Source organism: Asterias amurensis, chromosome 14 (assembly GCF_032118995.1).
Source record: "Asterias amurensis chromosome 14, ASM3211899v1".
NCBI lineage: Eukaryota > Metazoa > Echinodermata > Asteroidea > Forcipulatida > Asteriidae > Asterias > Asterias amurensis.
This window is the reverse complement of record NC_092661.1, coordinates 4,192,043-4,210,281: the sequence shown is the minus strand read 5'-3', so window position 1 is coordinate 4,210,281 and position 18,239 is coordinate 4,192,043. Positions and strand designations below refer to the sequence as shown.

At 37.8% G+C, this 18,239-nt stretch overlaps 1 protein-coding gene across 4 annotated transcripts in view; it reads left to right on the top strand.

Annotated features, from left to right (window-relative positions):
• Positions 1–18,038, top strand: part of LOC139947256 (profilin-4-like) — an 82,285-nt gene extending 64,247 nt beyond the window's left edge. Inside the window, exons 1-5 of one of the 4 annotated variants that reach the window (XM_071945142.1) lie at positions 3,515–3,836; positions 10,324–10,452; positions 11,334–11,474; positions 12,912–13,017; positions 14,304–18,038. In XM_071945142.1, coding sequence (XP_071801243.1) covers positions 3,732–3,836; positions 10,324–10,452; positions 11,334–11,474; positions 12,912–13,017; positions 14,304–14,332 — 510 coding nt within the window. In that variant the 5' untranslated portion in view covers positions 3,515–3,731 and the 3' untranslated portion in view covers positions 14,333–18,038. Of the gene's footprint in view, positions 1–3,514; positions 3,837–5,956; positions 6,793–8,658; positions 9,384–10,323; positions 10,453–11,333; positions 11,475–12,911; positions 13,018–14,303 lie in introns of those variants that run through there. The other 3 variants (XM_071945144.1, XM_071945141.1, XM_071945145.1) reach the window with 3 other exon arrangements.
• Positions 18,039–18,239: the final 201 nt, after the last annotated feature.

Sequence of the window (18,239 nt, the reverse complement as noted above, 5' to 3'; positions counted from 1 at the left end):
TGAAAATGTAATTGAAAAACGACTCGCAAAAGTGACATTAGCATTCAATGCCCACATGCATACACGACATGCATATAAAAACATGACGACTTTGTTTGATGAAAGTTTGATTTTAATAAATGTTGTTGACATTTTAAAACACACACTGTTGCATTAAAGGGAAGCTGTATCCTGGTGTCATGTGTTTTCAATAGGATAACAGGAAAATTGTTCACAATCAAAAACTAAATTTGTTTTTTTCAAATCATCTATCCAATTTTTTAACAATAACCATTTATTTCACTTCATGGTGTGTTGAAATTTTTTAAGTTTTGATTTTACGTTGCGAGAGACAGTCCGCCATTAAAAGTGCTTATATGCATGCACGACGTTGGAGCAACGTCATATGTTTTCACACCTTTCATCGGTTGGTATTTTATTGAATATTCAGAAGCTAGTATGGCGTGCAAAATAAATCAAAAATATTATTCAATTACTCTTAACAAATTTAATTACATTTTTGTCCTAAGGCATTATGGCTACTATATTAGAATCCAGAGATATCATAAGGCATGAAAGTAAAACACCCCACCCCCTTGATGCACTCACACTTCATAACAATCCTTTTTCCCCCATTTTAGACCAGTAATGTTTGGTTTCAGGAGATAAGAAACCATCTGTGATATTTTCTCTTTAATGTAGACTTAATATTTATTACGCTTATCGGAATTTATTACAGTAATGCAGTAAATCAACAACAAAAAATTGTTGTCATTTTCACTTAAAATATTTTAATATTTTCCCCACATTTGCACAACATAGAATCCCAAATAGTAACCACCTCACGTGATCCATCTAGTGACTAAAGCAGAATGAAACTCAATCTAGCAGATAGTAATTTTGTTTTGAACTTTCGAGGTTGGATGATGTTTCTTTGACTAATTTGAATGTTGGCATAATAATGCACTAGTGATTAGTACCAAAAATCAATCATTTTATAAATGTTTGAGCATAACCAACGACAGGAAACTTTATTCTCAGCATGATTAAGCCTGATGAAAATACAGACCGTGAGTAAACTGCATAACTTCTGTCATCGGTGCAGCTTGCACAACTTCGCTGTAAACGGGAATCAAAGTTGGGGACCGAAAACATATGAGGGTCGATAACGTATGACGCTACGATACACGTTTGGTAATTGTCAAAGACCAGTCTTTTCACTTGGTGTATCCCATCATTCAAATGCATAGTATTTTTAATAAGCCTGTGAAGATTTGGGCTCAATTGGTCATCGAAGGTGCGAGAAAATGATGAAAGAAAAAAACGCCCTTGTCGAACGAATTTGTATGCTTTCAGATAGGAAGTCTTTATTATTTGAGTGAGAAATTACCTCTTTCTCAAAAACTACACTACTTCAGAGGGAGTCGTTTCCCACAATGTTTTATACCATCAACAGCTCTCCAATGCTCAAGTTACCAAGTCGGTTTTTAAGTTAATATTTTGTTTGAGTAATTACCAAACATGTACCTTCCCTTTAAGTAGTTGTTATTCTAATGACTAATGTGATGTTTCCTACGCTTTTGGTCTACACTCTAAACTAACTTCTGTTTTTTTTTATTGAAGTAATAATTTACTAATCTAACAATAACATGTCAATTTTTTTTCTAAGTTTTATTTTGCCAGTGACTTGACTGACTTTTAAGTTAGTAGTACCGGCTACCCAGTACTTACTCTTTTATAATTTTAGTCATGTTTTAGTTCTGGTGCAGGGGTGAATAAGTCTCCAAGTCCAAGGCCTAATTAATCGGGATGTACCGGTACACACGTCGTACAGGCATGACAGGTGACTGAGCTACCATTATCAACCATGTCAAAATCAGACAATGTCAGGCTGGCTCGGTCATTGTATTCTTTCCTAATTTCTGCCTTTCTTTACATCTGCTCCATCTGTTGACCCTGTTTCGAAAAGGTTTCCGGGATAATCTTCCGCACGTCGCCACCAATTTATCCACCATTAATTAACTCCAAAACCACTGAGTATTCATTTAGCCCAATCGATTGAAAATATCCTCAGGTGCCAAAAAAAAAAAACCGGCCAGAAGTTGGTGGCGAGGTCGTAACATTTTTCCGGTTTCCGCAAGCTGCCACCACTCTTTATCATTTTACACTAATTTTTACCCAACAAAAGAATCCCATATTCATGAAGTAAATTAGAATAGGTCTTCCCCCATTATTTAAATTCATAGCGAATGAGAAATCGGTGGCAGTATACAGACATTTTTCAACAGCTGCACAACACGAGCACCTATTTTATCACCACACCTAACAAAAATAACAAGCAGTCAGCTTTCTACATTTTGTAGTTAGCTTGTCATCAATTTAGCATTGCTTGTCAAGTGTCAAGATGAGTCTTAGTCAGTGGATTTTCTCTGTTTCAGTCGCATGTTGATGTAGCATTTTCCTAGGTTTTCCTCCCATGTCTAGTAGAAAACTGAAAATTCTTCATCCTTTTGTCTTCTAATTCTTAAAAAGTTTGTGGTTTGTGTGATTTTAGTTAGCCTTTGTAGGATGCCAATCTTTCTATAAACTACTTTTTGGAAGTCTTTTAAAGTTTGACCTTAACATCTAAAAAAACTTTTTTTTTTGAGAATCATATAGATTGCCTTTTAAAGGAAGGTTGTAAATTTAAAATGTAAAGCAGCTCTGGAAATTTTGTATTTTTCTTTGAATTTAAACATTTGAACATGACAAAGTTGACAAAATGACACAATGCCCAATAAAAAAAAAATGCATTTGCTCAACACTCAATGATTGCGCTGTAGCCACATTTAGGCCTACTGGGTAAATTTTAATTTATTTGTGATTAAACAAAGACAAATTGACTGGAGCGGGAATTGAACCAACAACCAAGCTCTCGTCAATTTTTCTTCAGTATTGATTTTGTACACTCATCTGGGCCACTGGCATGGCAGGCAAGATACTGTACTGGCAATGTATCATGGGACATTTTACATTTTGTGTGATAATTACAGCCCAGTTTTGAGATGTGCCCCCTTTTCCCTTGATAAAAAAGTCAGACATTGCAACTTCCCTTTTAAGTGGGAGACATTGTGTGCCATCCACTTTCACATAAAAACGCTAATTTCCTAAATGTTGGCACTTTCCTATAAAGTGTTTTGTACAACAGTACCAACATTTGTTTGTCTTTCTCACACTCAAGCAGAGCGTGCTTTTGTTGTTGGAAGAAAGTGGTTGCAGAGGTAAACATTTGTTTTCAGTGTTCCTCATACTGGTATCAGCTCTAGGTGTTTGTCTGCTGAGGGTGAGTTTGCGCTTCTTCTGAAAACCTAAGAGCTTCTTTATTGGTTGATGGTTGTAATCCAGTTTTCTTGTTCAATGACTTCAAGACATCGCAAAGAGGTGGGGTTAGAAGAGCACAGTCTCCATTCATTCTTAAGTAATTGGATATCCAGCAACACCTTTTGGTTTTGTAGAACGATGAAGTCAGTGGCATGATAGATGATGAATTTATAAAGCGTTGATGTTACTGCCAGTGTCATTTTCATCCTCCAAGGCAAATTTTGTTGACTCATCATCAACAAACAGGAGGTAACAACATAGCAGTTTAACCTCTTTGAGAAAAAGGAAGTGTGCTAGTTTGATTTTTCAACTGCGTGTTTGTTTGGACTGGCCATTGTGTCTTGTTTAAGACGGTGATTTGAGGCAGTGACGGCTGTCTTCAAGAAGTCGCAATGTCATCAATCTTTGGTTCTGCTGAGCTGCCTCTGGGCATGGAGGCGCTGGTACTTTTTGTCTCGTTCTTAGAAAGAGACGAATTGACGGGAAACAGTGAAGAGGTAATCTGAGTGAGCTATCTTTTGAAGTGACGTGATACTTATTGGTAACGTTTCATTTTCAAATGTTTTGATTTTGTTTACTTTTTCTACTGATAATTCTTTTTTCAACCAAACTTTTGCGTTTATGTTTAAGAATTATACAGACACCTAACCTTCTTTGATCAAGGTTATAATAGTAAAATTCTGTAATAAGTGGTTGTATTATAATGACAGTTAACATGAAATAACGTACCATCAAAATACTTGTAGTAGCTGAGGTAAGTTAGATTGGGATAGTTCTGTTAGATTGTTGGATGGACCATCCAATAGCATTTTGTAATCCTGCATTAGACATTAGAGAATAGAAAGTTGGAGTTGCCTGTGTGCGGGCATTGTAAGAAGTAGGCCTTGCTAGCCCTGCTAGGACGTCAGTCAGTGCCCACCCGTTGCATGCAACAGAGGAGTCCAACCTGGGCTAGCCTATAGAGCAATGTGTAGAGCTCTACAGCAATGGGAGCAGTGAAATTGTGTAATCTGATAAGAAGAGTCTTTAGGAAAAAGCGTTTTAATAACTGGCCTCTAGCCTAAAAAGAATGTCTTAGTTAATACTCTTCAAAATAAAAGAAACCACACTAATAGGGCCGATACGTAATCTTCTTGAGAATCTACCACCAGTAAAGAAGATCATCTCGCAACTTAAGATTTTTCACAGTTTAAGACCCTCTTTCCAAGATGGCACAAGCAGCTGTATATTACAACGGTCTCTTTTATTCAACCCCTTAGGCTTGGGGTCTTTTCCCATTTATGACACTTTTACATGTATCCCAGAAGATCCTTTGCTCACCTTTTGAAGTGCATTTTTTACATGTTAGTTTTATTGTACATTATTATCCACAATCAAAAAGATCCCAAAACAGCAGACACTTTGCCTTTCAAAATAACTGGCCCCCTCAAAAAAGTTTTATACCCCATTTTGCTTGATGATAAAATCATCAGGTCCCCTCCTGCAGCCTACTACACCAATTGGCATTCCACATTGATGACATCAGGTACGATAGATTTATCTTACTCTTCAATCTTCTTGTAAATCTACCACCAGTAAAGAAGATCAACTTGCAACTTAAGGTTTGTCAGAGATGGTCAGATTTTAAGACCCTCCTTTTCAATGAGCTGTATTATACCCCCGGATGGTACATGTAGGGTCTCTTCTACTGTATCCAGCATCCTTAATGCCCCTGAGGCTGGGGGTCTTTTTTATTCATTACATATGTCCACTTACTCCTGGGGGATTGGGTCCTTACATAGCTTGAAGAATAGATGTTACACCAGGGCCTAATTTCATAAAGCCTGTAAGCACAGAAATTTGCTAAGCACAGAAAAGTATTGTACAACAGAAACAGGTTACCACCCAAAATTACAACAGATTTACACTGTTGTGACTGGTGCCCCACTCAGCTTTTGCTTAGCAACGAAAATTGTCAAGCAGTACATGTCTGCTCTTGAAACGGCTTTATGAAATTTGGCCCTGGTAAGAATGGAGCAACCATCTCAAGGTACTCAGCAATCGCCTCCTGGGCTGCATCAATAGACAGGCGTCAAAACAGCTCCATTTAGTATCAGCGTTCCAATACAAAGTGCTCCCAGCATCATTGCCAAACATGTACTTTCCCAGTAACTCATTATTCTGGACCTGTTGACTTTGAGTCGCACACTTTATCGAGAGTGAAGTAACTTGTTTCTCCTCAAAAGAAGGTGGCCAGAAAAAAACAACCTCGTCTAATTGATTCTATTGAGGACTCTTGTAGTGTATTGTGAAGGTATTGTGCGGATTTAATTCCGTGCGTCCAGTCAAATGAAAAGAAACAGGACCTAATTATAGAGCTGAGATTTTCCGCCAAGTAGCTCAGTTACTTTCCTTGTACCATAGAGAAAGCTTGTGCTTGGGAGAATCTTAAGGAATTGGATGTTACTGTAGCCCGGTACACTTCAAAGTTGGTGTTACTTTCCTGCAAGAATTATGTCAAGTTTATAAATCACGAAGGCAAGTAAATTCTTCTTTTCTTGCCTTGAAACTTTTTGCAATGGTCTACATACTTTTTGCCAGGTACCATGGAGAAAGCTTGTGCCTTGGATTCAAATGGATTATCGCTATTTGAAAGAAACCGACACTTCAAAGTTTGTGCTAAACGTTTTTTTCTTGTGTGAAACAAATTCCTCTTGTCTTGCCTTGAAACTTTCTGCAATGGTCTACAGACTTTTTTCCCCTGTGCCATGGAGAAAGCTTGTGCCTTGGATAGTTAATTTGGATGCCCGATGTTACTGTAACCCGATACACTTCAAAGCTTGCGCTATTTTCTTGAGTGAAACAAGACAACTCACCAAGGCAAGCCTACATTCTTTTTTTTCTTGCCAAAACTCTCTGCAATTGTCTACTCTACCATGTCTACAAACTTTTATTCAACTGAGAAACTTTTTAGCAGGACTTCCGGGGAACATTTGTTTCCATACTGAACAGTTCAACAACATAGTTTAAAAGACAACACTGAGGAGGAATGATCAGTCATAAGAAGCCAAGGCTTGCTGTGAAGCCAGGTGCCTTTGGAAGAGAAAACATAATAGATGATACTAAAAGAATAGTTGAATTCATCAACACAAGGACAAAAGATGAAAACTTTCTGACACGAAAGAATAGAAGACAGTGCTAAGAAACTGTAAATTTGTCGTGGAATGGGCAACTCTGGAGAACTTACTAATTTTAAAAGGATAAAACTACGCTACGCATCAGGAGATAAGATGCTCTTTGAAGGATTTCAAGAAACCACAAGTTGTTGCTTTTAAAGTCTTTGTTGTGAGGTGTCGGGCTAATCAGAGGCTTTCGATTGGAATTAATGTGATTGCCAGACTTTGTTTTGTTTTGGAACTCAATGCTATGAGTGAAACAAAACCCAAATTCAGTCTTCTGTTGTCGTCTATTCCGGTGAGTCAAGATTGTTCAGATTTGTAGCTGTAGCTTTTAAAAGCCTTAAAGACAGTGGACACTATTGGTAACTGTCAAAGACCAGTCTTCTCACTCGCTGTATCTCAACATATGCATAAAATAACAAACCTGTGAAAACTTTAACTCAATCGGTCATCAAAGTTGCACCCTTGTCACACGAAGTTGTGTGCTTTCAGAAGCTTGATTTCGAGACTGCAAATTCGTGGAAAACTACCTCTTTCTCAAAAACTATGTTACTTCAGAGGGAGCCATTTCTCACAATGTTTTTTACCATCAACCTCTCCCCATTACTTGTTACCAAATGAGGTTTTTTGCTAATAATTATTTTGAGTAATTACCAATAGTGTCCACTGCCTTTAAAAAGCAGGGGACTTAGTGTTTAAATGCATGTAATGTATGTAATCAACCCTCATTGTTTTTTACCTAGTAGAGACCACTCATACATTTGTATAATGTGGGTTTATTATGGCTCATATAAGAGTTTTTGATGTAGAAAACTGTCCAAAATAATAATATGAAATAGAAATTTTGTTTTGTTTTAGAAATAAAACATAGACAATATGAAAGATGACCTTTACTTTTACCTATTTGTTTGAGTTAGTTTTATTTATGTGCAGGTAGGTCAGATCTTGTGATTGTATGCAGCCGCTATTTGTACAAGCCGTTTCTGGCAGCTGTCTCTTACACTGACAGTGTTTGAAATGAATAAGACTTGCCCTTTAGTGATCAAGTGACCCATTACCACAGAATGTAAATAAAATTGTTATTTTAAAAAAATGTAATTTTTGCCTTTCTGAAATCAGTTCTGCCAGGCTCCATTCTCTAGACAATTTTTCTTTGCTCAACACAACACTAATTTACCCAGTCACTTACCCTTGCGGTTTTTTACTTGATAAAATTATACACATATATACTGTGATCTGACTGTCACGTTTAACAAAATGTGAGATATTTTCGGATTCAAGTCTTAGTCTCTGAAGTCATCAGTGAGTCAGCTTCTAGGAAAATTTATAATGAACCCTGAAGAGATTCTTTAGTGATCATAACCTCAAGAAAGTATTTGTTTTAATACTTAAAAAAAAAAATTTTTGCAAGGCAAACTGCATTGCTGTCAAACAAAACTTGTTTTCTTTCAATTCAGAACAATCATTTTTTTTTCCTCTGAAAACTTTATAATGAACAGGAACATTCAATTTTATAAGAGTTGGCATAAAAAAAAAATATAAAAAAATAAGTTTCTTTGCGAAGCAAACTGCACTACTCAACTGTCAAACAAAACTTGTTTTCCTTCAGAAAAAAACTTATTACATTTTTCTTTTTTCCCTCTGCTCACACTTTATAATAAACAGGAACACAACATTCCATAAGAAATGGCTTAAAAACAAAACAACAACAATTTATGTGAAGGAAAACACTTTGCAAAGAACTGTGTGGTAAAAAAGTTTGAGAAAACATGTCTAAATACCAGCAACAGGTGGCGCTATTTACATTGCACTGTAAAACTTGTTCCCTGCATGCATGGCAACTGTTGTCAAGTGCCAACAGTGCACAATAAGAAAGGAATGGGGGTTGTGTTTACATTGTCCTGTGAGCTGAATGGCATTTAGATTTTACGTAAACATCCCCTTTATAACAATTTTTTAACAATTAAACATTATTAAACATTTATCCCTGCAGAAAATTTAGGATCCATAATCAAGAGTAAGAAAATATTTGTGACTTATTTATTTTTAAATGGAGTAAAAAATAATTTTAATCAAAATAGTGTATGTTATTTATTCACAAACACATTACAATTGCACTGTGCATTGGGGCATGCATTTGTGTACACTAAATCGTTTGTGCAATGTATAACATTCTTGTGCAGGATCAAGGAACACTGTGTAGATTTTGTGTTGATTGATTGATTGATTGACTGATTGATTGTTTTGAATTGAGTTATTCCTGGGAGTCTAAATGGGACAGTGCCTTCAGAGTTTGACTACTAGCCGATAATTCTCCATACCATGCTCATTAATGTCAGCTACAATGTATAAATTAGTTTGAAAAGTACTACTTTCATGTCAAATGTGGTGATCTACGCATCAGAATCAACACCACCTACAATATGTTTAGAGAGTCTTTCTCATGAAGACACCCAGATCGAAACTTTGAGTTGTTCCTCTAATGGTTCTCTCTGGTCCATGGGATGCTTGCTATTGAACTTGTAGTCCTGCCATAAGAAAAGCAGTTCAGGGTGGCCGGCCATCGTAATGGAATGCACCTGTCTATGTGTTATTAGTTAATTGATTGATGTTCCACAGGTCAACCTTGAGGGTTCCTTCTTTGAACTTTGCGAAAGCAACCTACTAACTTACAGTGCAAGTGACTACACGTTTACTAGCATTTTACGGACAGTTTTTGCTTGAAGTTTGTACAGCTTGATACTGTTATATTTTGGGGGATTTGTGATGGTGAATAGTTGTGTCATGGTTGAAATTGGAGATTATATGCAACTGGACAAGATCGAGGAGTTGGTAAACCTTGTCATAAACCATATCGATCCTGAGATACCACACAGACCAGCCCAGGTATTGTATTGATAATGAAACAATAATACTGCCCTGCACAATTTGAGGTCGTTCAGACACACTACTAAAGTTGGTTTAACTCATGGTTCAACCCGATTGAGTTCAACTCTGTGTGTCTGAACGGTTAGTCCGAATCGAGTTCAACCCACAAAAGATAAACCATCCAGGGAGGGGGTTTATCTTTAGACCGAAGCAAAAAGACCACATCCGGTTTAACTCACAACAGACGACCCATTGACCTCCGTAATAAATGTAAACACACGGTGACCAATGAAAAGGCCAATAAAAAAACGGGGTCGCGTTTTTTTTTACCTCTTAAAACCAAAGATAAACCGTATCGGGTTTAACTCACTGCTGTCTGAACGCAAGGGGGTTTTATTTTTACGACCACCCCCTGCTGCTCGTAGAAGTTAAACCGGTTCAGGTCTTACTCTAACTTAGTACGCTGTCTGACCATACCCTTTGTATCCTACGTTGTTTTCTTCATACTTTCAGTACACATTTTTGTTTTACATTTTATTACAATTTTTGCTTTTCCTAGTTGTTTTTTATTTTCTGTCTGTCTTTCTGTCATTTTATTTACTCTCGATTGTTTTTTCCTTGTTTTTTTTACTCTTGATTAGTTTTTTCCTTTTTTTTTCTGGGATATGTATGAATTTTGTAACCTTTAATTTTGACCTTAATATTTTTTTCTTTCAGTATTATTTGTTTAATGTGGAAATGGGGAAAAACAGAGGTTTTAAGAGGGGCAAAGGACATTAGCTTAGCTATTGCTTGGGACATCGGGGTGCTTCCAGCTGATTTTCCCAACCTAATGAGAGATAGACAAGGATAGGGAAATGTCAACATGATTGTGGGACCTTGGTCGACTAGAGAGAGTAAAGGAGAGATTTGTTTTACTCGTCTTTTAAATTTTATTTTATTTTTGTTGTCTTCTTAGGACAGAGTGAAGATGAACCAGCTTCAGAATCTTCTTCATGATGCGCTGATCGCTACGGAGCATGTGGAGAATTGTGCCATCATCAGACGTAGGGATGTCTCACTAAGAGCCAGCTCAGCTGGATTCAGTGTAAGTCAATATGTTCAGCCCAAAGAGTTATAATAAGAACTAGAGGGCGCACTGGCCTATGCACGACCCGGCATGCGCGCAGGCGGCCATTTTCTAAGTTGACAAAACAGCATCGCACAGCGTGTGTTTGTGCGGCCATTATGTAAGTTGACAAAACAACATTGCGTGAGCGTTCAATAAAAAAAACCTCCAACGTATATTTCACATTCAACGCGCGTACAGAATGGCGCGCGCGTCTCCTGGCGGTCCCGTTGCGTTTGTGCAAACAGCATGTGCGCCCTCTAGTTCTTATACTCTATGGTTCAGCCCCAACTTGACAAGTGTCCCAACTATAGTTGGGATCGGACTGGGTCACAACTTGGGCTTCAAAGTTGGGACGACGTCCTACAATGTAACTTTATTTTGGATTGTCCATAGAGCTTGAACGGAAACTGTGGTAGATAATGAGTGGATTGCTATGTAAACAAGCTGAGATCAGTGAGAATGGAAGGGTTTTAAAATCAGACCGTTTATTTCAAACCTGTTCTAGCCAAGTCTTTTCGAGGGTTCTGAATGTTTTCAGTTTCAAAATTTACCTACTGTGTACGCAAGTAATTTCCCTTCTCTCGAAAACCAACATTCTATTTAATCTCTGATATTTCCAGGTACTAAATAGAGTGGTCTTACTAACTCCCTGCAATAGTTTATTCTTGCCCTGCCGTTGCACCAACGCTCTGTGAAAAGACGAAGAGACATTTGTGAACTTCAAGACTCGGGTGTTGGTGAAGATCTTTTTTAAAAGTAGCATTTCTGGAATTTCAACTGTGAGTGGGCAAGGCCATTTATTCATTTTGCATTGATGAACTGTGTCTGTATATTATCTGTTGACTTTTTCATTTCAGGTGAATTCAGACCAAATCCAACGATTCATTGATGCATTTAAAGATCCGTCAGCCACCAGAGAGAAAGGTTTATACTTCAATGATCGGATGTATCAGTGCGTACGTGCGGATAAAAGCTCCATCTATGCCAAAGCATCAACTGTAAGTAACAAAATAAGTCTATAACTTGTAGATGAACTTGTCTCTTTGCACTTTCATGGAGCAATTCGATTCATCAAATTGGCCACAGATTTGCTCAAATGTTCAACTGTGTAAAGTTGTTTCCTTATTTTGACTCTAAGTCATGTTCTAGAAGAATCTGGTCCACAACATCGGGGAAAACCCCCTTTTTTTCATTTCCTGTGTATGTTTTCACAGAAGCAATGTGTTGCTTGCTGGACACTTCCATCACCCTTCACTGTCAAAGTCTTCTGATGAAAAGAAAATGTGACGATGATCCAAAATATTTCCTATTCCCTGGGCAATGATTTTTGTCATTTCCTTCTTAAAACAACCACCATGCTCATGAATCACAATGTTGTCAAAATAAACAGAAATTCCTCAACATTCCTTGGATCTACAAGGTTTTTGTTTTGGCTAGAGCCTAGAGGTGTATCCAGTTACCGACTTTTTTTGGCATTGGAATTGCTTTTGGCGTGTGGCGTGTCATGGCCTAGTGGTTAAGAGCACTGGATTCAAGCTCTGGTGTTCGATCAGCAGAGTGTGGGTTCGAACCCTGGTCGTGACACTTGCTACATACAAATGGGGAGGTAGTTAGTGCTTTCTGCTCTACCAGCCAGGCTTCAGACTGATGATACCCAAGCCTACATCCATATGGACTGTAAAGGGGGAACCCTGTTTCAGCCCCAGGAGTAGGTGGCAACGGCCCTGGAAGAACAGAAAATTGTAGCCCACACCTTAAAGTGGCCTTCAGGCCTTGTGAGTCATTAATTTGTTCATAGCCAGTTACATTTTTCAGTCTGCTTTGAGAGTGTCAATTTAAAAATTTGTACTCTCTAGCCAAGGAATTCTTTACACAGTTGTCCGATCAAAACAAAAGCCTAAGCATTGGTGAAGTGTTTAATGGCAGTGGACACTATTGGTAACAACTCAAAATAGTTATCAGCATAAAACCTTACTTGGTAACGAGTAATGGGGAGAGGTTGATAGTATAAAACATTGTGAGAAATGGCTCCCTCTGAAGTGACGTAGTTTTCAAGAAAGAAGTAATTTTCCACTAATTTGATTTTGAGACCTCAAGTTTAGAGTTTGAGGTCTCAAAATCAAGCATTAGAAACCACAAAACCAAGTGTGACAGGGTGTTTGTTCTTTCATTGTTACCTCGCAACTTCGACGACCGATTCAGCTCAAATTTTCACAGGTTTGTTATTTTATGCATGTTGAGATACAGCAAATAAGAAGACTGGTCTTTGATAATTACCAATAGTGTCCACTGTCTTTAAGAATGGTGACAGTTACACATGTAATTTTGGGATGTTACAATGTACTTTACAGGAATGAAGTATGTATCAGGCCTGAGTACTTAAAAATAGTGATGATTTTATTTAATTGTTCCAAACCCAATTCTTTTGTTTTCAGGAAAAACTAGGAGTTGTTTTAGTGAGAACTGGTACCCTCATATTCATTGGTACATACAATGAAAACATGTATGCAAGTGTCTGCGTGGAGGCTGTGGAAAAACTGGGTAAGATCCTGTGTTATTTTTAAGCAGAGAGGCACACCTAAAGTTTTAAACAGCATACCAAAAATCCTTTTATGTCGTACCGGGATCATAGAAATAGAACCCCCAGACTGCTGAGCTCAACCGCCCCATGTGTCGTCTGTGGACGCGGATTATCACACAAAGTGACGCCGGTGTGCGGCAAAATGTTCATCACGCATGTCTTGTGAGCGCCCATAGACAGTTTCAACGTGTTTTTATCAATGTTCATGACATCTGCTGTATATGGCAACAAAAATGGCGTACGCGCATCGATAAAAGTGGCCTCACAACGAAATTGCACACATTGGGGCACTCAGCACTCCGGGTTCTATTTCTGTGGCCGAGACTAACACATGTTCCATCTAAGTTGGTTGATGTACAAAATGCCTGCATGACCCAGTCTGATCCTGTTCTGGTTGTTAGGGGTTAAAGCCATTGGACCCTTTCGGTTCAGAAAAAAAAATAAAAGTTCACAGATTTACAAATAACTTACAGGGTTTATAGAAGGCAATGGTGAAAGCCTTCTCTTGAAATATTAGTCCATGAAATGCTTTACTTTTTCAGAAAACAGCAAAACAATATAAATTCTCGTTAACGAGAATTACGGATTTATTTTTAACACATGTCATTACACGGCGAAACGCGCGGAAACAATGGTGGGGTTTTCCGTTGTTTTCTCCCGACTCCAATGACCGATTGAGCCTAAATTTTCACAGGTTTGTTATTTGATATAGAAGTTGTGGTACACAAAGTGTGGGCTTTGGACAACACTGTTTACCGAAAGGGTCCAATAGCTTTAACATAAAACATTGAAGACAAATTTTTGGAACAGAATTCGCAATAGCCATAATAATCGCTTAGTTGCACATAAATTATTATTTTTTATTCCAAAATGTTTCTTCACCCTCCCCTCTTGCTTTTCTCTTCAACTTATTCTCTACTATTTGTGTAAATAATTGTTGGTCAAAATTTGCTTTATTTAATTATTTATTTATTTATTTATTATTATTATTATTATTTTTTTTTTGGGGGGGGGGGCAGGACATGTAAATGCCCCTCCACTACCCAACCCCCCACCCACCCATGGGTTTGCACCTGCTTTTGATGTCGGTATAAAAGGCTGTATAATGTACACGGAAGTATGATTCCTCTTCGAGTTCGGGCAGGCATGTAGTAACTGGTTGAGAGTTCATATAACCATGTACAGATAATCCTGCTTTGATCATGGCCACACCCTTTAAAATTTACGTTTTTTTGTTTTTGTACAGCATCTTACTTCAAAGAGAAAGACAAGTGAAGCTCTCTTCTGCATCTTCAAGATCAGACAATATTGGGTAAGGTCTATGATGATCTTAAGATGGCCAGGGCTTCCCAAAGATGGCGCAAGAAAAGCCAGTCTTCTTGCTATGTTCTGCCTCGTTTGATCTTATATTTTTTATCTCAAAATGAGATGAAAGTTTGTGAGACAAAACAAGAGCAAATGTGACCGAGCTCTCTGACGATTGTGCGAGAAAACCAGGTCATCTTGGCATCTTCTGCCTCCATGTATTTCAAGAGAACATCAGGCAGATCGAATCTTTGTGTTTTATCTTAAGATTAGAGGACAGTTTGTGAGACGAGACAAGTATGACCGAGCTGTCAGGCAGTGGTGCGAGAAAACCAAGTCATCTTGGCATGTTCTGCCTCATTGTGTCTCAAGAGAACATTAGGGAGACTGAATCTTTGTGTTTTATCTCAAGATTAGAGGACAGTTTGTGAGACAAGACAAAAGGGCACTATGGCCAAGCTCTCTAACGACGGTTCGGGAAAACCAGGTAATCTTGCCTGATATTAAAGACTTTGCTTTGTGTTTTATCTTGATGAGATGAGATGGCAGTTTGTGATACAAGACAAGAGCAAGTATGAGACCGATGAGGGGAGCGTTGGCCTAGCTCCCGGATGATGGTGCGAAAAAACCAAGTCTTCTCGTCGAGTTCTGCCTCTTTGTATTTCAAGAAAACATCAGGAAAACATGATCTTAGTGTTGCAAATGTTTGTGAGACAAGACAAGAAGAGCAAGTGTGAGACTGATGACAGGAATACTGGGTGAGCTCTCTGATAATGGTGAAAGAAGTTCAAAACCCAGTCATCTTGGCATGTTCTGCTTCATTTTGTTTCAAGAGAGAACAGTACGCTACAGTACGCTACAGAACGCTAAATACTGAACTACCATTATTAAGTTACAGACCCGAATGCTACAATCAACGGACGACGCGAATATAGATTGCAAACATTTTTTACTGGGCTGCATGTACATACAAGTGTCGTGCAATCCGAAATGGTTACAGACTATTAATTTATCATCCTCGTATTACGCAAAGGACGTCTGGGTACTGCACGCTGTGTGCTAGTCTTCGGACTAGCGCACAGCAAACTGATGCACTATTACATGGCCGTCGTCTAGCAAAACTAAGACATGTCATGTGACGCGCTCTAAACCAATGAGCAGGCAGACTACTTGTAAAGGTTGTTATAATATAAAACATTGTGGGAAACGACTCAGAGTTTTTTGAGAAGTGGCAATATCTCACTCAAATTTTTTAATTCAGATAAAAGTAATTTGGCACTCAATTAAAAGACTTCAGGCCTGAGGCCTTTTATTATGCATCTGAAAAGCTCACAAATTAATTATGCAACAAGGGTGTTTTTTCTATATATTCTTGTGCAACTTCGTTGAATGAGTCAAACTTTTGCATAAAATAACAAACCTGTGAAAATTTGAGCTCATTGGTCGTCGAAGTTGCGAGATTATAATAAAAGATAAAAAAACCTTGTCTCATGAAGTTGTGTGCTTTTAGATGGTTGATTTCGAGACCTCAAATTTTAAGTCTGAGGTCTCAAAATCAAATTCAAGGAAAATTACTTCTTTCTCCAAAACTATTTCACTTCAGAGGGTGCTTTTTCTCACAATATTTTATACTATCAACCTCTCTCCATTACTTGTTACCAAGTAAGTTTTTATGCTAATAATTATTTTGAGTAATCACCAATAGTGTCCACTGCCTTTAACCAATGCTTTGTCCTTCGGATGGGACGTGTAGCCATTGGTCCCATGTGTTGTGTAATACATGTAAAAGAACCCAGTGCACTTATCAAAAAGGGAAGGGGTTCACCCCAGTGTTCCTGGTTGTGGCTGCTGAATGCACCATAGCACCTTGTAAACCCTTAGAAGGTGCTAGATAAGATCTCAGAATTCATCATTGCAAAAACCTATCTTTTTGAAAGTTTGTATTTACTCAGTGCTTGATATGAGTACCTTGTTTGTAGATCTGTGCGCTATATAAAACTTGGATATTATTATTATTATATTATTATAATGGAAACTTTGTTCTTCTTATGTCTTATGTTAACTTATCTCCCTGATTGTTGTTCAAGATCTTCCTTATTGCAAGATGCTAATGTCTGCAGCTCTGGTAGATTTTGATTTATTTTGTTACATGACGACGGTCGATGAGATATGTAATGCTAGGTCTAGCATGAGCTCTGCATTGACGACTTGACAAGAAAAATAGTTGGTCTGTACTGTTTGGACAAGCGAATGATAATGCTGAAAACAAAAACTAGAGACAAAAAAGATTAAAAGCAAAAACCTTTGATGGTTAAGTGTCTTGCATCCTTGTTAAAGCCATTGGACCCTTTCGGTTTAGAAAAAAAAAAAAAAGTTCACAGATTTACAAATAACTTACAGGGTTTACAGAAGGCAATGGTGAAAGACTTCTCTTGAAATATTATCCCATGAAATGCTTTACTTTTTGAGAAAACAGCAAAACAATATAAATTCTCGTTAACGAGAATTACTGATTTATTTTAAACACATGTCATGACACGGCGAAAGGCGCGGAAACAAGGGTGGGGTTTTCCGTTGTTTTCTCCCGACTCCGATGACCGATTGAGCCTAAATTTTCACAGGTTTGTTATTTGATATAGTAGTTGTGGTACACAAAGTGTGGGCCTTGGACAACACTGTTTACCGAAAGGGTCCAATGGCTTTAATGAGGAGTAGAAATCAGGGAGCCAGCAGTTCGTGCGATAGCAGTGATCTCACGAGAGCACTGCTACAACTCAACTATCTTACCGCATGGGGCCGATTAAACGACTTGTCCACAAGTCTAGCCATCTACTGTCTTGAGATTGTCAATTACCAGGCTCTGGTGAAGATGTCTGCAGCTTAAAGAGTTGAAACCGTAGGTGCAATTATGTCTTGACATTCAATCCTTTAAGAAATTAACGCCTCTTCTTTCAGCACCAGATGTGACTTTGTCAGGATTAATCAAAATGGTGGTCTGGATTCCCTGTGCCGGTGTAAGAGCAAGGCAATTGGTTTATATATTAAAGGCAGTGGACACTATTGGTAATTACTCAAAATAATTATTAGTATAAAACCTTTCTTGGTGACGAGTAGCGGGGAGAGGTTGATGGTATAAAACATTGTGAGAAACGGCTCCCTCTGAAGTGCCATAGTTTTCGAGAAAGAAGTAATTTAACACAAATTTGATTGTGAGACCTCAGATTTAGAACTTGAGGTCTCGAAATCAACCATCTAAACGCACACAACTTTGTATGACAAGGGTTATTTTTCTTTCACTCATATTCACTACTTGGACAACCCATCGAGCTCAAATTTTCACAGGTTTGTTATTTTATGCATATGTTTAGACACACCAAGTGAGAAGACTGGTCTTTGACAATTTACCAATAGTGTCCACTGCCTTTAAGAAATTAAAGCCTCTTCTTTCAGCACCAGATGTGACTTTGACAGGATTAATCAAAATGGTAAATGGTCTGGATTCCCTGTGTCGATGTAAAGAGCAAGGCAATTTTTTTATATATTAAAAGGCATCTTTATGTAACATTGTTCTCCAACATGTAAAGAAAGCATCATCATTTCTTCTGCTAAAAAGTTATAAAAATGCTTTTAAACTTACTCATTGTGATTCTTTCAATATTTGGACAACAAAAATATTAAAACGATGAAAGTGAATTGCCCCTTGTGTTGTGGTGTTTGTTTGTTTTTTGTTTTTGTTTTTCAATTTTTGGGCCAAAACAATAATTATTAAAATTTGACTTAGCCCTTGTAATTTTTGTCATGTTTTGTGCCTTAAATTTGATAAATTGCTGGACTTGCCCCATGTGATTTTTTCAATTGTTGGGTATAAAATAATACC